Source organism: Chelmon rostratus, chromosome 15, assembly GCF_017976325.1.
Source record: "Chelmon rostratus isolate fCheRos1 chromosome 15, fCheRos1.pri, whole genome shotgun sequence".
In the NCBI taxonomy this organism is placed as follows: Eukaryota; Metazoa; Chordata; class Actinopteri; order Chaetodontiformes; family Chaetodontidae; genus Chelmon; species Chelmon rostratus.
This window is the reverse complement of record NC_055672.1, coordinates 18,417,469-18,440,292: the sequence shown is the minus strand read 5'-3', so window position 1 is coordinate 18,440,292 and position 22,824 is coordinate 18,417,469. Positions and strand designations below refer to the sequence as shown.

Sequence of the window (22,824 nt, the reverse complement as noted above, 5' to 3'; positions counted from 1 at the left end):
TTGATTAATGAGGTTGGAAAGAAGAAAACACACAATTTGTTTTCATTTGTGAACAATTCTTTTCATGTGGGCCTGAAAAACATATCTCTCTTTTGGTGTAACTGCTTCCCTGTTAAATATAATGGACTCTAAGTATTACGTGCCATAAAACAGAAATACTCAAAGTACCAGTGCCACAAAATAGTAATCAAACAGGCTGCTTGAGTAAATACTTCCCACCACTGAATGCTATACAGTACATGCTCACCAGAGTGCACTATCTCTGTTCTGTGCGCCATCAATGATAACAGCATTTATCTCTGAAATCAGAAATCATATTCCACCAGTCAGTAAGTTTGACACCGGAAGATTCCCTTCAGATATTAGCAACACTGTCCATTCCAGTCATTTAAAACGGACAATAGGGCTTTAGCCACTCTGTGACAGGAATCAGAGTTTGTCTGTATTATAGGGTGCAGTGCTGATTAATGGTGCCCTTTTAATTATTGTCTGACTTGTCTTTACACCACACAAGATACATATTGGACTAGAAAAACACGAGGAGAAAGACCTGTGTGTGTGTGTGCGTGTGTGTGTGTGTGTGTGTGTGTGTGTGTGAGAGAGAGAGAGAGAGAGAGAGAGAGAGAGAGAGAGAGAGAGAGAGAGGTGGGAAGTGTAAAGAAAAGCTGGCCGCTCAAGCTGTGCCATTCACTGCATGAAACAGTCTTGAGAGGAAACATTTAGCGCAGAAATAATGGACATTAATTTTAGTTAGTACGCTTTTTTATTTTACATTGCAGGATAAACATTTATTGATTCAAACATTCAAATAGTAAAATGTGGACAATTCCGAAGCCAAATTACAGAACTGGTCTGTGCGCAGAGGGGGAGATTGCTGTGAACATTGGCGGAGTCCGGGTGGTGCTTTTCGGGGATGTTTTGAACCGCTATCCGGAGAGCAGACTGGCGGAGTTGTTGAATTGCTCCACTCAGAATTCTGAAGTCATCTCGTCTCTGTGTGATGACTTCGATCCGGGGAGAAAAGAGTTTTACTTTGACCGGGATCCCGATGTCTTCAAGTGCATCATCGACGTTTACTACTTCGATGAAATCCACATCAAACGCGGCATTTGCCCCATCTGTTTCATCAAGGAGATGGAGTTCTGGAAAATAGACCAAAGTGTTTTAGATGAGTGCTGCAAAAGTTACCTAAGCGAGAAGGAGGAGGAGCTGAAGGAGATTGCAAACAAAGTAAAAGTGATTCTGGAGGATCTGGAGGTGGATCAGTGCATTACGCGCACCCAGCAGTGTCAGAGGTTCCTGTGGAAACTGATGGAGAAGCCGGGTTCCTCGCTGCCGGCGCGCATCATCGCCATCGCATCCTTTCTCTCTGTCCTGGTCTCCGCGGTGGTGATGTGCGTGGGGACCATCCCGGAGCTCCAGGTGACGGACGCCGAGGGAAAGCTGGTGGAGCACCCGACCCTGGAGGCGATCGAGACCGCATGCATGTCATGGTTCACCGCGGAGTACATACTGCGTCTCGCCTCCTCTCCGAACAAGCTGCACTTCGCGCTCTCCTTCATGAACGTCATAGACTTCATGGCCATCATGCCTTTTTACGTGGTCCTGTCCCTCACCTACCTCGGCACCACATCCATGATGGAGCTGGCTAACGCGCAACAGGCTGTCCAGGCTCTCCGCATCATGCGTATCGCGCGTATTTTCAAGCTGGCGCGCCACTCCTCGGGGCTGCAGACCCTGACCTACGCGCTCAAGAAGAGCCTCAAAGAGCTGGGGCTGCTCCTCATGTATATGGGCGTGGGGATCTTTGTGTTCTCAGCGCTGGCCTACACCATGGAGCAAAGCCACCCCGAGACCCTCTTCAGGAGCATCCCGCAGTCTTTCTGGTGGGCCATCATCACCATGACCACGGTGGGCTATGGTGACATCTACCCCAAAACCACGCTCGGCAAGTGCAACGCGGCCGTGAGCTTTCTGTGTGGGGTCATAGCCATCGCTCTGCCCATCCACCCCATCATAAATAACTTTGTGGTCTTCTACAATAAGCAAAAAGTGTTGGAGACTGCGGCGAAGCACGAAGTGGAGCTGATGGAGCTGAAGTCTGCCAGAGATGCGCGCAGGAAAAGCAGGGATTAAGATGAAACTGTGGACGCACCGACAGTCTGAACAAGTAAAGACTTTTCCAAGACATTGTCCTCAGACTGAATCATATGGGCAAACTCATTCCTGAAGTACATGTTAAAATCTAACAGCCACCTGTTCAATCCAATGCAACAACACCAATTTCAAAACATCTAGTAGATTTACAAAATCCAGTATGTCAGGAGATTTTTACACACACTGGGTGAGCTTGATGCTCGTGTTCACACCTGTACATAGGGCCACAGCAGAGATGTTGCCAGCTGCTCTTGTTTCTGTCGCTGTTTTCACTGTTCCACCTTCTGCTTATTCCACGGTGCTGTTATTTCATCCATAAACGTCGTTATTTTAAAGGCTGTAGCTAATTAAAAGTTGTGCATGAAAAAAAAGACTTGTACATATGGCTACAGTTGTGCAAAGAGAATCATTAAAGCATCACCTGTAACCTGCTGGACAACTTATATACTTGAGTCCAAATGTCCTGACCAATAAAAAAATAATTAAAACGAGAATTTCGTTTAGAGGACAGTACATATCAATTTTAAGCAAGTTAATATGTAATGTAATCAGGTTTCAATGTTTTTTTTTTGTGGCAAATGTCTCAAATAGAGTCTTGGACATGATCAATGTGGTGGATTTATAGCTTCTATCATTTTTAAGAAACTCCTTCAACTGTAAAATTAGATCAACTTGAATAAACTGAAAGTAAATCTTAAAGTGCAGGCCCCAGACAACAGCTGTGATTCATCTCTTCAATGAAAGTACTGTACAGGTGATTGTTGCTGATGAGCCATGTGTGTCTGACCCCGCGGGCCAGGGGGGAGATGTGATTATAAATTTCTCTGGGTCAGACACTGTAAGAGGTGTAAAACAAAAAATAAAAACCAAACTTTTAAACAATCCAAAGTCACGAGAACACGTGTGCTTTTCTCAAAAGCAATTTCCAGAACTTTGTTAACTTTGTTAATCTTTACTCCAGAGGACGAATAACCCAACCAGATATTAACCACAAGTGACTGCTGATGATGCCAACCACTCCTCCGCAGATGTGGACAAATATTCAGTGTCAGTGTTGTGCATGTGTCCTTTGAATTTTCCACTCATGCCAGCATGCTCACATCCACTTCAAAGTAGTATTAAAACCAAAAATCTGTCTCTTTTTTGCATTTGATGTTTAAGGATCAATAAAGGCTTTGGCTTTTTTTTTTTTTTTTAATAGCAAGGCAAGTTTTCACAAATTTCATTTTCAAATCTTTTTATGGAAAGATCCTTAGTTTGAGTTTTGGGATCATTCAAGAAAGCGGAATACAGAAGATGTTGAGTATGTTTTGCTTATAAGGCGTTCATTGACTAAAAGAGAAGAAGAGTTTAACAGCAGTGACGGAACTCAGATCCTTAAGATAAGTAATGCTGCTATACAGAAATACTTCATCACAAGTAATAGTGTGCCACTGAAAATGCAAGTAAAAATAAGTATTACTAGCAAAAAAAAGTAATCATAGAAAAATGGCCGCTGTGAATATTATAATATTCCATATGATACTTCTTGATTATTCCTACTGTTGTAGTCGACTGAGCTGGAGTTCATTTGAACTAGGCTGCCAGTTCATTTAATCTATATTAGTGTATCATAATTTTCATCATGCTGTGTGTGTACAGTCCTAATTTTTTAAATAACCAGAAACTATAGTGGAGTGAGAAGTGCAATATTTCCCTCTGAAATGTGGAGCAAAAAAAAAGAAGCAGGATTTTCAAATAGTCAGGTACAGCTAACTTAAATTTCTATTTAAAACTGAAAATGAAAACTGAAAATAATATTCATAAATTATGTTTTAATAGTGTGTAATCACCTGAATATGAGAATTATTTTTGTTGTTTTTGTTACCTTAGAATGAGAGAGCTGGTCCTCTTCCAAAGAATTCGCCATTTTGCACCGCCATGTTTCTAAAGTAGCCCAAACACAGGATTGGAAAGGGAGGGGTGAGGCAAGGGGCATTCAGATGGTTACAATCTGCAGCCTAAGTGCTAGATGACACTACATGCTACACACTGGTTCTTTAAGTACAGCACGTAGCAACGTTCCACCAACACAGTTAAACTACATCACTTTTAGTGAACTTGTCTGAATTTGCAATAGTGGGAGACTGCGGCTCAGGAGGTGGAGCAGGTTGTCCACTGATCACACATCTCCTCCTGTCCACATGTCCCTGGGGAAGAAACCGAACCCTGGGTCGCTCTCCAGCTACGCTGGATGAGGCAGCGCATGTCTAATTGCTGGTCCCAGGCCCGGATAAATGGGGAGGGTTGATTCAGGAAGTGCATCCGGCGTAAAACCTCATGCCAAATCAAAATGCGGCTCATCAAAATCAGATTTCCGTGCTGGATCAGTCAAGGCCCGGTCTACCGACGAGATGGAAGCAGCTGATCTGCTGGGTCGACTCCTACCAGGGAGCAGCTGAAAGCAGTTTCCTCTAAGGTGCCACAGTCAGTGTTTCTTCCTGCAGCCGTCTCGTACAGAAACGACACACAGATGGTGACAGAGAGTGTTATTCCACCAAGACAAAGTTGTGTTACAGACCAGCCATGTGTCAGCGCTTGCCGTATACTGCAGGTGAATACCAATGTTGATTCAGTGAGATGTGTGTGTGTGTGCGTGTGTGTGTGCGTGTGTGTATACACATTTATCAGTCTGTCTGCCTCTTCTGCATGCTAACTTGTAAGTTTCTGTGATTATCCACCTCGCGTGTGACATGATCCAAGGCAGTGGTCTGTGAGAAGCCGCCGTCCCCAGCGGGAAAACACTTCAAAGTAAGGCTATACACCCACACAGCGAACACTCAACAACACCCCCCCTCCCTCTCCCCTCCACCACCACCCCGCCCGCTGCCTCTCTCTGTCTCCTTCTCACTTCTTCGTCCTGCCTCCACCTCCTCGTCCTCCGTCTCAGATGATGATCTGTCAGCTTCAGAGGCTGAGAGAGCAGCGATCAGACACAGCGAGATGTTGAGCGTTCGCGCTGGCATATTTTGAGGGTGTGTAGCGATGCAAAACTTTACTCTTATAGCTTCAAATCTGAAAAGAGGAGTGCATTTCACTCTGAAGCTAAAAATAGAAGGAATACATGATTGTGCATCAGCATTAACGGATGTCAGATTTGTGTGGGGACGAAGGGAAATTGAGAGACATTAACTGACACTGACTTTATCCAAATATAGCACTTCATATGTTATGCATCAGCAACCATTACAGATGACTCATTCGCTCTCCCGCTGCATGACACGGACACACACAGGTTGGAATTATATGTTGCTGACCGCAGTCTGCAACAACCTTTGAAAGCAGAAAAGTGATCTTCACTCAGCTGTTGTATGAGCATCCAGGTTAACGTCCAGTTAATTTATTTCTGTGGCTCCCCTACAAGGTTTGATCCACGGCAACCTGTAAACAAAGGCATCAAAGACGGAAGGAGCTCCTTGTCGATGCCTGGCTTCCCCCAGCGTGCTTTGATGCTTATAGTCCCAGAGTGCACGTGCGTCTGGGGGAGGATTTAACGGTAATAACTTTTGACTGAAGGATGCTTTACTGCTGATAATTAGTCGTTTGTAATGAGCTCCCACTGGTCAGTAGTAATGTGGTGGTGTTGGCGGGGCCATAGGTGAGGTTGTGTTTAAGAAGCTGTTTTACACTCTCTGCAGCTTTTTTCTGCAGGGGCTCTTGGGGGTTTCTTGGTACCAATCCCTATGTCAGGATTTGCTTGGAAAAAAAAATAATTAGCTCCATGAAACTGACTGAAATCAAACAAATGAAAGTTTTTGAATTAAATGTGATTATGAAGAACATGCTGTGATGGTGGCGGTGTTGGCTTACAGAACGGGTGGGTTGGGGTGCGCAATTAAACACAAGATTCAACAAAGCGGATGCAACAATCCATTAGTGGCATCAGAGACTTTTCTATACATGAATGACACATTACAAAGAAAATATTACAAACCATCAGTAAACATAGGATTGAATTAATAATGTTGATCAAGTCATTAGTGTTCTCACTGATATCAATGAATGCTTCCACAATGTTCAGGTCTTGTTAACAGACAGCGTGATTGAAATGCATTGCAAAACATCCACTAAGCCCACAACAAATCTATGATAATGCAACAAAATGAGATATTTATTTTAACTCACATGTTGCCTCTGTTCAATTCTAAGTCAGCGTTTGGAGGGAGCTGACTGACAGGCTTACAGGGGAGAGGCTTTTATTTTTAGCTCCTGGGAGCGTAGGCAGTAGCGCCAGTCTATACAAACATTTGGGTGTGTAATAAAAGGCAAACTCAAGCCGCTGAAGGCGTCAAGTTGAACAGATGATTTTTGGATTCATAGTTTGAGCGCGTGGTTCCTGGAAATCTGAAGATCCGGCATTCATCTGTGATGAGTAGCTTGTCAGTACAGTTGCGTCATTTTACTACTATTAAAAGTTATGAATGGATAACTTTATTGATCTGAAAATAAACGGTTCAGTCACACAGGTACAACGCGAAACAAATGAGACAGGTTAGAAACACCACACATGCAATCATACATTCCCAGAGGACATATTATATAGCATTATCATTATTATTATTATTATTATTAAGAATGTGTGTCCACATAGTGTTTTTCTGTGGCCAAGGAGTGCTGGCAGGGTGCTGGGGATTAACTGCTTCTGTTTAGAGACAGAAAACTCTCTGTGGTCACAAACTTGTCTCAAAATGAAGGAACACATTTAATCAGAGACTCACTAAGAACGTAGCACTAGCAGAGTGCTAAACGTTTTTTGAATTTACAGTATGAACAACTCTGTGTCAAAATCAGCAGGGGCAGGAGGTGCGTAGGAACAGCTGTCACAGGTAGATAACTTTATCACACAGGCAAATGTTTGTGGTTCTGACTGTTCAGTCCAAAGATAATGCCATGGTCTACAAAACATATTCCATACATCAAAATGACAATGAGCTCAAATGTAACCACCAGATGCACGCACACAGACCAGTTTATCAGTCTATGGCACTCAGAAGACTGAAGACCTTCACTGACAGTAAACCATTCTTCAGCTGGAAGAGCTGCAATAATACTTTTAGTGTATAATTTACCTTTCAGGCTTCATTTGATGACAAATGACTGAGTGAATGTTACCGTAACAGATTTAAACACGCTTTAAACAATGCATACAAGATAAACAAAGCAAGTTTATGATGAGGAAGAACTAAACTAAACCTCAAGCAAAACATGATCAGGATCATTAAAGCTGTGCTAATGAATATCTCTACATTAAAAATGGAAACTACAGGTGGTGCTAAAGGACTCAGCAGTTTCCCTCATCTCTACAGAGCATGCAGCATCTTTTAGCTCAATGTTTTGGTTAAGTTTGCATTTTGCATCTCTTTCAGTTCATCATCCAACTTTTAGTTGCAGCAGCCAGCTGTTTTCACCGTAAGCAACCTGTCCAGCACCAAACATCAGGCAGCGACCGGCTCAGGACCATAGAGGGACATTTAGCAGCTAAAGATATTTGTCAGAAGTAGACGAAGACCAAAACAGAGCTAAACTGAGAGGGACTTACATTCATCATATATGGAGAAATGTAAGAGCTGTCATGGTTAAGGAACCTCAGGGGCCTCAGGGACTTCCACACTACATAATGAGGAGGCTCGGGCTGTGTGGTAGATAAGCTGAAGACCATGGAGATGCTTCTTTATAACAAGCATGGAGGAGAGATGCTCTTGGTATTAGTCGCAGTCACTGTGTCTACCCCTCCCTCACGGTGTGATGTCTGCAAGGCTTAGATGTTGGCGGGACTGTACCCATGTGTGCACTCTGCACTGATATCCGACATTTGTGTCATTGAAATAAATAAATAAATGAATATCTTCCATTGCTCATCAAATTGAAGATTGACCACACAGTACAAATTTTCTTCCCCATCAGAACAACTTCTGCTGTGGGCCACAAAAAAGGTTCAGTCGAGCCCGGGGCCACGCTGAAGCTGAAAACCCCACTGGGCCGTCCTGCACATGTTTTAGCCAGCAGCAACTAAGCACCAGTATTAAGTGCTCATGCATCTTACAGCCAGCTAGACAACTCATCGCTAGTGTCCGTAAGAATTGAAATATTAAAATTCTTGTCAGGCTCGACAGTGTCCATGTTTTTCTGGGTTTCTTTTCTGACAAGTAAAAGCACTTGAACACTGCTTGGCAGCGGACGCTAACATCCCAGATGTCAGACCTTCGCAGCAGTGTGGGAATATGCAATATGTCTGCCAGCAGAGTGTTCTCCATCTTTGGCCGAATAAAACTCCAAACTGTCAGATTCAGACTCACACAGTATTGTGTGATTTGAACATGCAGCTCTATAAATTTTGTGTACCTGTAAGAACTGATACAGGCAGCATCTGAGTAAAACATCTTTATGTGATGCATCTTTAACATTATAGCAACACATCCCCGTCCGCTTTTCTTTCTGCCTCAAAAAAGCACAACAAATTTCCCTCACCAGCAGTGGTCTTCTGTTGTCATGGCTCCAGTCTTTAAATAACAGTCTCGCTCTCATTATTCTGCCTCAACGAAGCCTTTTGCTTTTAGACTGGACTCCCACATTGAATGTGCTCTGAGGCTCATTGTAAAAGATTTAATAGAGCAGCACGGTAGGTCATTTTTTTTTCTTATACGCGTCAGATGAATGAATCATTACAGATATTTTGAGATGTTGCTGAGTTGGACATGAAAATAGGGACGGAGTTGTATTACTTGAAATGTGAGTCCCTGTGTAAGAAGATTCTGTCCACTTGGTCAAATATCAGCTTTGCAGAGGGAATTAATTACAAGATGGAAAAACAACACCCATTTTTGCTTGTATTCAAATTCTTATCAGTAATGTTAATTACTGATTCACGTTAATGAGTGACCACAGAATCTAGTATAGTGGGTGGTGGTGATGGGTTTCCAGCCATTTTCAGACATGGAATATGTGAATTTAGTGGTTTTATTTTTCTGTTTGTTGTTCTTCGTCACAGTTTTTTTCAGTCTTGACAGGACTTTAACAGAAAGAGTCACTTCCTCACATGATATTCGAAACCTGCTGCAGAGGAGGAAATTATGTTACTCTTGAAAAGGAAGGATATGATGGAGGACGGTCCTCAGTCGTCTCACGGGCTGCGTCACTAACGGTGTCAAAACTTATTTTGCTGTTGAAACCTTAATCAATGACCACTGTGAGCATGTCAGACACTCGCTCCCTCAACTCACAAGCGAACCCTGTGAAAAATATTTCCATTGGTTTCATTTATCGGCCAAGTGCACATAAATCTGGGAGTCTCATTTAATTCCTATTTGCTCACATGCTGTATTTAAAGTGTTTTGTTGCATATTCATGTATTAATCAATGCAGTTGGCATGGACAGAGGTTTAAAGTAAGGAGGCAGCTGGTCTGTTACTGTTGGAGTTTGGTTTGTTTTTTTTTTTGGCTACAAGCACATAGTCTAGCTTTTCTACACCTCTCAACTGAAACTATGGGGAAGGCTTGAGCTTGAGCTATAACTATCATCTCTTCTTGTACAAAGTGTTATTATGAGACAGGAAAGGCTGGAGTTGGATAGTTAGCATGCTAACTTCAGTAGATATCACTGCAACACAGAACATAGACGTCTTTGACACGATGATACTTTGTCACATCCTGTTGATAATATTAGTTCATTTTTTAAGTTTTAAACTAAATTTCTGGCTATATCTGACACATCACACCCTTAAAAGTGACTTTTTTTTCAGAACTTGACTGTTAAGTTGAACATTTTTGCAGAGTGTGTAATTTAATATATCAGTCAGTATCTGGTGCCAAAAACAGCTATAGCACTGGTGCCACCAGGGACAACAGCTAGATGTGATTTCAAGGTAACAGCGGGAGTCTCAGTCATGATGGTTTACTTGTAAAGTGACTCAAGCTGTTAGTGTATTTCTGTGTCATTTTTTTTTAGTTTTTGTCTCCTGAAAGGCACGTTTTCACAGAAATGTCTGACAGTGACTCCATTGCACAGCACTCTATCAGGGTAAATTTCGCTGTTTTGATGAAATGCTTAAGTTAAGGTCTCGACTGGGAGGTGGGAGACGGAAACACTTCATGAATAGAGTGCGAAGCAGTTCAGTATCCGTACTCCAATAGTCCCTCTGACAGCTAAATTATTGATCTTGAGAATTAATCTGTAAAAGCAGCAGGATGGTGACCTTTCAGATATCCGTTTTTTTTTTCAGTCTGCTGGTCTGATGCAGCGCGAGCACTCAGCCTTGCCCGCTCAATGATTACTTTGCACTCCTCCTCAGGCCTTACTCGCTCACAGCTGGTCACTCTGCCTAGTTTTTAGGGCAGCTCGCCTCTTTCGCAGAATGGGTTTTCAAGTGCAGACGCTGGAGACTCTTTATGTCTCGCTCTTTTAGTTTTGCAAAACCCTTCTTGGTCAATAATGCATGTTCCTCCTGTAAAGGCCACTGTTGGCGGGGGATGAAGAGTTTGTTCTGTTCGGTGTGTTGTGTGGACATGTACTGATAATGTGTACATTCTAATTCACAGCACACCTGGTGAGACAGACTTTGTACTATTTGAACTTAGTGGTAGTAAGGTGACCAGAGCTTGAGTGTGATTGAGTAACGGACTGATGGCTGGAATACTTTTTGTGTTTTCTTGTGTTAACAATTTATTAATTTAACAAACAAGAGCCTCAGTGGCCTGTGGAAGAATCGTATACAACCACAACAGCCTGGCACCTCCGCCTCATGCTGGTCACCAGCCTAGTCACACACTGCTGTGGGATGGCATCCCATTCCTCGACCAGCATTTGACACAAGTCAGCCGACGTGGTAGTGTTGGTCACTCTGGCACAAACTGCACGCCCAAGCATGTTCAGTGGGTGCATCCGGATGGTGTATATTCACTGGCTTTCACACTGACAAAATCAGATGGCACCGGACCGATACAGATGCTTTCCATTGTGTTAATTGGGTAGCCTACTGTCTTATATTAACGGATGACTTAATTACTATGATATGAATGGTTCTGTTTCACCTTTTGATGACAAAGATAATTTAAAATCAAACCAATTTTGCGTTTCAAAAAAAGGTACACCGATTCTCTTTTATTAGATAGTAATCAGTTCCGTGAGATTGGGGCAGAGAAATGTCAATGACCTGCAACCAAGAGTCCTGGGGGGGTCGAGACAGATCAATGCCTTAAAACATGGACAAATTACCAGAAGGAAAAAAATGAATAGTTCCTCTGCAATAACATCGCAGCACCATCTTTTCTTGATAATTTGCATACTTCTCATACACCAGATGCAACATAATGCCCCCCCTTGTTTGCTTGGTATGATCATTACATTGATTGATAATCCTCAGATAGATGCTACAGCAGTTTTGAAGCTGGGGAGCTATCATCACGTTTTGCATTCTGTCAAACATAGTTCAACAAATCAAACAAGACTGTTTATTATCTATGAGGAATTAGTGGCCCCTCAGCCATAACAAACACATAACTCTGTGATTCTTAAGAAAGCCCGACTGAGGATAATGTGTTCATAGCTCAAATGTTCTGGGCTGTGCGCCTTTCTAAATATCGTTGAGGACATATGAGGGAAACTCAATCACATGGTTGAGCTAGCTTCCAATTCACATCCATTTCTTGCAAATTGCTCTTTAAAATGTCACCGACTGCAGAGCCCCTGCAAGCATGCAAAATCTTTTCCTTGAGGGAAGGATGGGAATATTTTATGGTCCACGGTGTACTTTTGGCCATGTGTACATAGCTGCAGTTTCAGCACTCAGGGACAAGAAACTAAAAGTAAAACTGATTAGCACGGAAGCTTGCTCTTTGCTTGAAGGAAGATGAAGTGGTTTGTTGTTTTTTTTCCAACTGAGATACGCTGGCTATATATTCACATTTCACTTACTTTAATTCCAACATTCCAGGGCTAAAATAGATAGAGGAGCGAGAGACTGCACATAATAGAGAAAGTCAGGTCATTTGTCCTTCCACCATATTCTTTCATTCATCTTTATTATTCTGTTCTTTTATTATCAAAAAAAGTAGCAGCATATTCAGCAACTACAGACAACATTAGCCCTCTTTGGGATTCATACTTGGCCGCCTGATGAATGTAAGCATGCACGCAGGAACAGCAGGGGGCTGCCATGGATACGTGCGTGTGCACAACAGCTTACATGCAGGCGCATATTAATGTTTAGAATAAACAGCTGAGAGAAGCAGCAGTCCACAGTTTTTGTTAAATCTGACACTTGTGCAGCAGGATAAAGAATATGATTGAGGATGTTTAAACCTCAACAAGCTCATAAACTGGCCACTGGTCAGCAAACATGGAAAGGAGAGAAATCACAAACATTCAGGCTTAACATGCATGGACTGATTACCGCCTACTTTGTGGTGTTTTATTCAACAGCTCGTTAATAATGCATCATGTTTCCAGTGGTGGAATGTAACTAGGTACATTTACTCAGGTACTATACTTAAGTTGTTGGTTGGTGACGGTGGAGAAAGCAGCAAGAGTAAGCTGGATTTAGAAAGTATACAACTTAAAAAAGACAAATCCCCTCCCTCCTTCCAAAGCCAGTCCCCCGAAACACATGAACACACGTGTGAGTCCACGAGAGAGTGTTGGAGAGAGAAGTGCAGAGCGTCACTGTCATCGCTTACTCGGTCCAACTACCTCATGTCTCATTGACATGTGAGAAAACAGCAACTTTCTCATCATTAACGAACAAACTGCTCAAACATCTATTTCACAAAATGAGCTACTAGTTACTTTGCACATTCATATTAATATGATATTTATGATGTATCATTATGGATTAAGATGCACAGCAGTATATAAATTCAGATTAGCCCCACCTTTACCAGCTGCAGCACTGAGAGGTACCTCGTAATGTCCGCCATGAAGGCCAGATCACACAGACAGAGACACACAGAGAGCTGCCAGCAAGGTGTTGCTGGTGACCCTGCGCTACGCCCACCTCCAGCTCCTGCAAAGGAAGCAGCCACAGATGCCAAGTAACAGGCAGACGAAAATTAAAGAAGGTCAGATATGTCCACTGTGTTTCACTCTGACCAGTGTGTCTGTTTAGCTGCTCCACCATGTTCACCAGCTTGTCGATAACTTTGCCTGTCTGCCAGTTTGGTCGGGGCTACAGGCACAGAAGGCTTCCTATTACGCACGAGCGATGTTGTTTAGCTTGGTGTCCTAAGCTTTGACTTGACTATTGAAGACTGTGATATTTTTGTCGACCGTTGAATCAGAAAAGCAAACACACTACATCCAACAGCTCAGCTTTGCAACTTATTGTCACTGTCTCTTTTCTCACCAAACAGAAAGACTGTCCAGGAGAACACAAATATAAAACGGGACAGTCTCTCTGGAGTGAGGTCCTGATTGGCAGCTGGTTCCATTGGTTTTAGGATGCTTTCTTCTGCATCCTTAAAGGGTAAACATACATTAATTTGTATTGTAAAGAGAATATAAAATAGATTTTTGTGCCTCCTTTCATAATAAAAGAAACTCAGAAGTTAAAAAAGTTATTCATTTGCTCATTTTATATATTAAGCAATAATTTATTAGGCTTCCTGACTCTGAATTAAGCTTTGTAGCTGCTGGGAGAGCTGGTACTGGTAGCTCATGCACAGTGGCTTTTTCGAGGTTATTCACTGAAAACATCTGCCTGCTGAACAATTACTGAAAAAAAATGCTGATATTGGGGGAAACATATAGGAAATGTTCCATCCAGCTGGACTGTCACTGAGTACATCAGGCAAGTTGCTTGTGAAAATATTTAGATTTCTTCGATAAAAATACAGAGGATACCACAAATTACATATACTATAAAGAGAATTATATCACAGAATACCATGGACACTTGCTGTAACAGGTCGCAGTGGGAAAACTCTGTGGGAACTGATGACTGAACTGTAAACTTTCTGACAAGCTATGCTAAAGATGACTTCCAGTTCACTGCAGCATTTCAATGAACCCACTGCCCCGGGTCTCTGTGAAATATATATTTGAAAAAGAGGAAATAGATGAAATATCTTATAAATATTTCCATAATTGCATTCTAAGCAGTTCTATAAATTCTATTAAATTATGGTTTGAGCAATTTTGGAGGCTATTTGAAATTCCCTCTTTCACAGCATTTTCATTCCTCTCACGTTATCATAGGTTTGCGTTTTTACTCATAAGTTATTCATACCTTCATAATTTAGCAACAAACACAGCGCTCCTGCAAACTGGGCAATCATGTACTGAACGTCTCACCGTTCCTGCAGAGATTTCAGCTGAAGGGAGACAACAGCATGGGGATAAGTAGGTATCTGTCCAAATTGAGTTCAGCAATGAATGAAGAGGACGGACCTAAATTATTCACATGCTGACTACCTTTTCATTAATCTCTGAGAACTAGAAAGTGCTTCACCTCCACAGGAGTTAATAATAGCTCCTTTAAAGGGGTGAAAGGATGGAAGAGAGTCTAAACTGCTGAGGCTCAGAGTAACTGAAGTCAGTGAGTATACACTTAACCCTCAGGTACTGTACATGCTGCTGTGTTTCAACATGACAAGAACGATCTCAGCGCATGCAGTGACTGGGATGTTTACTCTGCAGGCATTCAAAGCAACTGCAGTGAAGGTAAAGTTCAGGATCAAGACCATCAAAATGACATTTTCCTGTTTAAATGGTCTGAAGATAAAATGAAAAAGGTCACATCATTGAATTCCACTCCAGCGCTGGAAGGATATGTTATGGTCAGTCTCTTTTCCTGTGCCTCTCATCTAGATTTAATCTTTGATGTTTAATACATCACATATGGAAAAACTGAGTCGTCGGGTTCAATCCTGACAGTCGTCCACTGCTGTCACTCTTCAGTCTGCACCGTCAGATATCTAATAAAAGCCATAAAAATAACATTTAAGAAAAAAAATATTTTTTTATTTATTAAGGATGAGTCTGTGGGCATCTTTTGAAGCCTCTCAGGAAATGAATTTGCATTTCCCTGATTTTCACAGCATTCAAGATGCAAGAGTAAAAATCTTAAAAGTTGAAGGAATTTATTTACGTTTGCAATGAAAAAATAAGTGAAATCCTTCACTGGTTCACATTAACCTCTCCGCTGCCTGGGAAACCGTACACTGTGATTATAGAATCAATGGTTAGAATCGATGTGCATTTGCAGCTCTGCATCATTAGGAAAATCCTTTGTCCCAAACCACAGAGGTCCCTCTTATCAGTTGATGTTCAAAGTTATTTTGCAGCTGTCCTCTGGTTTCTGAGCATCTTTTTGTCCCTGTGTTTTCTGAGCCATCTCTCGTGGCTAACACCCACTCTGGCAGAAAATTGATAACAGCTTGAGGATTAACTTCAGAGACTCACCAAGTGTCCTGGGAGTCCCCGTGTCCCTCAGCTGGAGCACGAAGTCAACAAAGGACAATGTGTCGTCCTCGCATAACGCTGGATGCCAAAGAACCACGGCTCTGGAGGATATTGATTATTGTTCGTGTTTATCCTCGGTGGATTGAGAGCTATGACAATCCTGCCAGCAGTCATGAAGCCATTAATCCTGACGAGAGATTCATTTTGCCACTCGACTGTGCCCAGGTCAAGAACATCAGCTGCAGAGACCGACCATCAGGAGACAAAACAGCTATGCAGCTCAGACCGCTCATTTGACTGTAGGAGAAAATGTATTTTTACATGATGGCTTGTCTCTTCTTTTTGCCCGTGAGGCTTCCATACTTTACATTTATGGTCAGTCAGTACTTAGAAGTCAGGAGACTGTTGGAGCCTCATTTTATGGTTTAGGCTTACAAGACAGCTTAGTGTGCTGTCTTCACTTATATCACCATTGTTATAAATGTTACTTGCGTGATGGCAAGTTGTTAGGTGTCATTGTCAGTGGTTTTGTTGTTGTACAGGGAGAACAGGAAAATCTACCATCGGCAGAGCTGGTGCACTTGGTTGGTGCAACCCAGTGCAGGAATGTTTTAATGGATACAGCATTAGCCGTCATCACAAATAATGGTCAGCGATATTTAGCACAGTGCTTCACATGGTAACACCTTATAACAGGGGTGCAAATAATATACCTAAGTATGCTTACCTAATGCATGACTCATGATGATTTCATGCATGAATTAACGCAGGATGTGTAATAAATTCCTGCTGCTCAACATTAACGAATGATCAAGCACTATGACTGTATGTAATTAGTTCACACTTAACAGATCATCACTTCAGGAATGTTAATTCACAGTTTCTTCATAACAGCTTAAACACATCTGATCATTCCCCTCTGATTTGTCAATTGGTACCTGCCGGATGATTTGGGTTTCAGGGAATATTTCTCTGCCGTGCTACACTCCACTGTTTTCAATAATAACACAAATGCAGTTCAAAATAAACAGCAACAACTCATGTTCCACCCACTGTATTGTGTCTCAGGAACGACTTGAGGAAATTTCTTCACATTTGGCACAAACGTTCGCTTGGACTCAACGATGAGCTGATTCGATTTTGGTGGTGAAAGGCCACTGTGACAACACAAAAGACTTTTTGGTGCCGTGACCTGTGACAACATTTCACACAAATGTCTCATGACATTTCATATGCAAAAGGTCAAAGGTCAGCTTCACTGTGGCTTCATAATCTTTGGCAAAAACACTTTTCTGGCCATTATTCAACACCATAACTCAGGAACAGAAGGCAGACTGTGACCATATTTCACATTTGGTCAAATGCTAAATTGGTGACACTAATCTTGAAACTGTGCTGATTGTTTAGATCAGTCTAGGAAAGCCTACTACTACTCAAATAGCTGAATCGATTCACTTAAAGTTAATATTGGATCTCATTTAAATGTATCTGACAGTAATGGCGGTTGTGCAGCCATTTGGCCTCTGTAGATCTTTTCACCAAACAGGAGATAGCTGTGAAAATCCTACTCAAAATTAAAATTAGGAGGCTAATAACTTTTTTTCCCCACTTGGCAGCTTTTTAAGTCTGAACATGTATGGTTCAACAAGGCAGTAAGGCTCGTTAGCTAGAGTATGTACATTTTCCATGTTTTTCGAAACTGAGTGAGGCTGGTTTCCAATCTGCAGCGGTGCAGAAATCATCATGTTAATGTGTTTTATCTCGGAGCAGCCATTCTTCCTGAGACATTACTGGCCACGTGGCTTAGAGGCATAAACATGAAAGTCACCTTCTAACCAATCTGTGGCAATAGGTCTCTAAACAGGCAGTCATATCACGTAATTACACACATGATTATAGTTGTTGTATCTCTCCTTACAGTAGCTACTACTGATGTGTCCCCATCAGTGGACGTCCCGGTGACCTTGGCAAGTACAGAACAGGGGGTTACTCCATTGGTCATAGAACAATGACACTTTCTTTTGTCCTCCCTGTCTCTTAATTACATGGCAAGACAAGACAAGGAATGTTAGTCTCTTTAAAATGAGGATACACAACTCCCTGTCCACGATCTTCTGGCAAATGGTGAACGTCACTTTTCTCAATGCTAAAAAACACCACGCTCAATAATTTAGGACACTGTGTCAGATCGCTCTCTCAGTTCTGTTGCTAAACTAATCTGGACCCCGGAAGTGAGACTCTGACACACAGCTTGCGATAGCTGACTCTGACACACAGCTTGCGATAGTTGAAAAGCAGATTTATTAACCAGTAGTTGAGATGGGGGTTTGGTGAACTGAGCCAGAATTTTGGTGGAGCAGAAGAAGCAGAGTAGTTGGCTGGGAGGGAAACTGACAAACGCTGACAGAGAGCACAGAGGGATGATGAACCAGAGGCACAGGAGAGCACAGGATTAAACAGGGCCGTGGTGTGTGTGTGTGTATATATATATATATATACATGCTGCAGGAGTGGTACATCGTGGATAAGTGGATGGGTTGCAGGTTGATTGGCAGCTGGTGGGAAAACGAAGCATCACACCCAGACAAACACACACATACACAAAGAGAGAGAGAGAACAACAAGAAGCACAAGGGAGGAATGAACAGAAACGCCAAAAACGAGGCAGAGGTGCAGTCAGACCGTGACACGTTCATCATCCGCTATGACGATCTCAGCCACTGCTGCTCAAGCTTCAAACATTATTTGAACAGACGAAGCGATGATGAGGGTGTGCGTCTTGGAATTCCTCGGATAAAGTTCAGTAAAGTTGACTGCAAAGAACTGAGGAGAAATTAATATGAAAGTATGCGCTTGCTTTCAGGATATAAACACTAGTCATTGTCTTTTAGCCTGTATGAGAGAATGGAAATATCATCACCGTAGTTGCACGTTTAAATCACTCATTCTCCTCATCCTGGGCCATGGTTCAGTGTGACGAATGCATCAGAACTACAAAGCTGCCAGGTTTTGATCAGTGGGGAACAGGAGGAAGCCCGTCTTCCTCCACCATATAAGCAGAAAAGGAGGAGGCTCAATGCATCCCAAATTCCATAACTAATGCTGATGAAAAATGACTAAATAGCCTCACAGGCCTGCACCACCTGCCGACTGAGCGAGGCTCACTGATGCCAGCATCACAATGAGTTCCTGATTGAGGGCAGAAATGATCTTAACTAGCACCGTGTGGCTAGTCAACGGAAACCATCCTGATCTGCAGAAGATGAATGTCATGGAGAATTGTCAGCACAGCTACAATAAGAAGTTTCATCTGTAATTTGAAACAAAGTGACTCAGTTCTTTCTTACATATTGGTCACTTTTCCCTGCTGACTCCAGGTGGCTCCTGCTGATCTCACTGACTACATCTGTTTTTATACTGACAGCTTATCAAAGGACTATGTGTAATGTGACTGGGCTTAAACCCCATGGAGAGCTATTATCTGACTCTGAAACATGATGCTTGCGGCTGGGCAGGCACACACAGCTCAAAGGAGAGTGAAGAATGGACTTATAGTCTTCAGATGGACACAAGTCAACTCAAATGATTGATAATGTTGCTCTGACTGCTTCACTGCTGCTACATGTTATTATTTTGTATCAGAAAACTGCACCCCTATTGGAGAGGATAACTCAGCTGACCCAAATATGAGTGTTAATATTATTTATGACTCAAATCTCAGATGTTCTAAGATGTTTGTTAATTCTTATTTTGAGGGAAAATGGCTCAATTTTACATGCTTGACTTAAAATCTCTCCTATCTTCCTCACTTATCAGTGCATACGATATCTGGAACTCAGAAAATGGGAACATTGACAAAGAGGACATGCGTAAGTGATGCATTAAATTGAAGGACAAGATGAACATATTTAATCTGTCCATTACCCAGTGCTCAGAAAAACAACTCCAGAGATTAGCTGTTATAGTGTGACACCACTTGGTGTAAGCCATATGCAAATTCATGTTCCCTCTATTTCAATAGTAAATCACACCCACGCAGAATCAGAGAGAATACTGCTGGACAAAAGTGGGAAGTGAGCCTATCATTTCTCTTTCACAGTCGGCACTGGCTTTAAATACGTCCGTTTAATTGCTGTGTCATGACAGGATAATTACCACTGTCATTCCAACCATTCAAGAGGACTAACAGGAGCGCACCACCTCACACTTTTTGCCTGTTGGCATGGCTCTGCAGGGAGCTGTGGTTGCTGGTTGGCGGCAAAATTATGGTAAAATAGAATGAAATGAATGAAAATGAAATGAAATGAAGAGGCAGCATTGCATTTAGGGGTGAGTATGTATGAACATTGAAAGAGGGAGCGGTCCAGCGCTTCAGAGCTCTTTGATTCCAGCTTTGGTTGACACGTGTTCATTTGTGCTAATGTACTCTTCACACCTTGCAAGACCACAGCAACACCATCCATGTGTCAGACGTGTAATGGTTTTAACAAGGTTCAGATCCAGAACGGATGGGACTGCATTCAGATCAGCTAACACGACTGTGCATTTCACAGCGTTGTGTGATAGTTGTAAAATGATGTTAAGAACTTTTGAAGAAAGTCATTCAAACTCAGTTGTATTCTTTAAAGTCATGTTGCGTTAAATAAATACACTGATGCAGTTGTCATGGGGCTTTGTCGGAAACCGCGGCACACTTTATAAATGCAGCGTGTAAAAACCTACATTTCAAATGCGACCGCTAAGGCATGGTGACACTCTGCATGAGCTGTTTTCACATGGTTGACGACACCCAAACACAGAGATAAAAAGACATGAAGCATGCAGGATGCCCCGTCTGAAGGAGAAAGAGCTTACAAAAATACAGAAACGTACAAAGAAGTGAAAGCAAGGTAAACTGTTGTCAGTTTCACATGGACTGAAGAAAGCGGCACGTTTCACAGAGTTCTCGGTTGGCAGCCGTTTTCACGCTCCCCTGCTCAGCTGAAGCTGTCCGTGGAACTGGATGCATTTCAGGTGCTAAAAGGAGAGCACTGAAAGGCGAAAGAAACACGCATAAGCCATCATTGATGGAGAGGGCTTTGGGAATGTGCTTTGCAGTGCAGCATGGAAACAAAAGCTGATCAATAACTATGTAGTCAATAACCTCTATGATCAATAACCTGTCCACCTACGCAAAGGACATACAATGTTCCACAGTATTGCTTTCTTTTCGTTCTCAAATCAGTGTTGAGGATGAAAAACGATGCCAAGTTTGTCCGTATTCACTCAGAAAAGTCGGCCATCATTTGCTGTGGGAATGAAAGGCCATATTCCAGCTTTGCGTGTAACTTCTGTTGTTAGGTATTTGAATCTTGAGTGACCCTTGTTAACTCAGTCTCCAGGTCTGTTTGCTCGCAGCGGGTCGTTATTTTTAATGCTGAAGTCCATAGAATGCATCGAACAGAAAAAGGAGCATGCAAGAAGGCAATGTGCATATGACAAAGATTTTCTGCATAGGCTAATTGTTTTTTTATGTTGTCGCAAAGTTGTTATTTACAGATCCGTTATTGAATTAGTCCTGACCCTCTCACTGATTCATTTGTGTGGGAATTGCAATAGTTCAATCTGACGGAGTGAAAGATCTCTGTACTTCCACTCTTACCTGTAATACAACACAGACTGCCTCTGAGCTGCACACGTAGTTTAGCAATTTTGTTTAAAACATTAAAAAAAATGAACTAATCTTATCAACAGAATGTAAAGGAGTAACAGTTCTGATGGTACGTCAAACAAGTATGTGTTGCGATGCAGAGATATCTACTGAAGCCAGCATGCAATTGTCTGCTATTTCGACTGCATAACTATGGTATAAAATGCAGGCTTGAAGTCAAATGGAGGGTATGTTTCAGTGTCAATAAATCAGTTCATCTTCAAATGTGAAAAGCTGTCGTAGTTGGTGGTGCATGGAGTAGCATGTTGGCTCATTGTTCAGCACTGGTGGAGCCCTGCGGCACGTGAGTGACTTCTGCCACCTACTACCACTCTCTGGCCTGTGTGTTGACCCAAGACATTGAGTTGTGAATGATTCCTCACCCGTCACCTCTGATCACCTCTACGGGTTCACTGCCATGTGCACTAAGCCAGTTAGAATATGGTTCACCTCACTGTTGAGAGGAGGGAAAATCATTGGGGCGACAATGTGAACACCAGAGAAAAAAGGGTTTTTTTTCACTCATGAGCACATTTAATCTCTCCTGCACATCATTTCAATAAAAACAGGACTCTGCACAACATCTGTTTGTGGTGCATACTTTTGATTTTGCAGATTATATGCACAGCATGGTACAGCGTGGTTCAGACAAACAACACTCCGTGTAACTGGGTTGTCTGAGCTCAGAGCACACGCACATATTTTCACACATAATTGTGGTTCAGATGTAAATAAGGTTGATTTGCACCGGGTACATGGATAGAAATGGAGATGCAGCGTTCACTGGCGGGGCTGAACTCAGCAGGGCTGCTTCAAAAGTATATACTACAGACGAACAGCTTTTCAGTATACATGAGGTGTGTTGATTATGATACAATGCCCCTCATCAGGGAACAGAGGCGTTCAGCAGATCCAACAAGTTGGTTCTCTATTCATAGCTTTGGGACAGAGTTGTTACTTTTCACAAACTGGATTGAAATATGAAAACTGAAATGAGCGATTTTACAGCCACAACATTCACCCTCATACCCTTCTTTATCTAACATTTATTTTACACACAATGTTCTCAATGTTCTCTTGTTTTCCATCATCTTGTATATGAGATGTCAGTCATGTTGAGAGTTTCTCCAAAACATTAGTCCGATAACAAAATGTTCTTTGTGATTCCATTTATTTGATAAGCCAGTCTGTACATTTTGCTCCACCTGTTTAAACGCTATCCAATAAAACAAAAAAATCAGCATTGTACTGCCATCTAGTGGATACACCACACATTGCAAATAGCATCCTCCCAACGTCACGGCAGGGTGGTGATGAACACAGCATAGTGTGTTCAGGTAAGCCTAGTCGCTGTACAATTGGCTATATTTTTCCTCAGTTTGATCCAGTTTCCAAAAGAGAGCTCAAATACTTCTGTGTTTTCAATTCTAAACAGTGACATGTTTGCTTTAACAAATCCTGTGTTTTTAGTCCTGATCCCTTAACGTTGAGTACCTGTGATCCCAAGTCTGATCTGATATTTATTTTTAGATTTAATGTTGTGGGT

At 42.1% G+C, this 22,824-nt stretch overlaps 1 protein-coding gene across 1 annotated transcript; it reads left to right on the top strand.

The window, feature by feature from the left end:
- Window positions 1–816: 816 nt before the first annotated feature.
- On the top strand, window positions 817–2,136 carry kcnf1b (potassium voltage-gated channel, subfamily F, member 1b). Its single transcript, XM_041954069.1, has one exon. The coding sequence runs from the start codon at window positions 817–819 to the stop codon at window positions 2,134–2,136; it is 1,320 nt and encodes a 439-aa protein (XP_041810003.1).
- Window positions 2,137–22,824: the final 20,688 nt, after the last annotated feature.

What these genes read in the sequence shown, in the direction of transcription:
- kcnf1b (XM_041954069.1), top strand. Translation starts at nt 817, where the DNA reads ATGTGGACAATTCCGAAGCCAAATTACAGAACTGGTCTGTGCGCAGAG.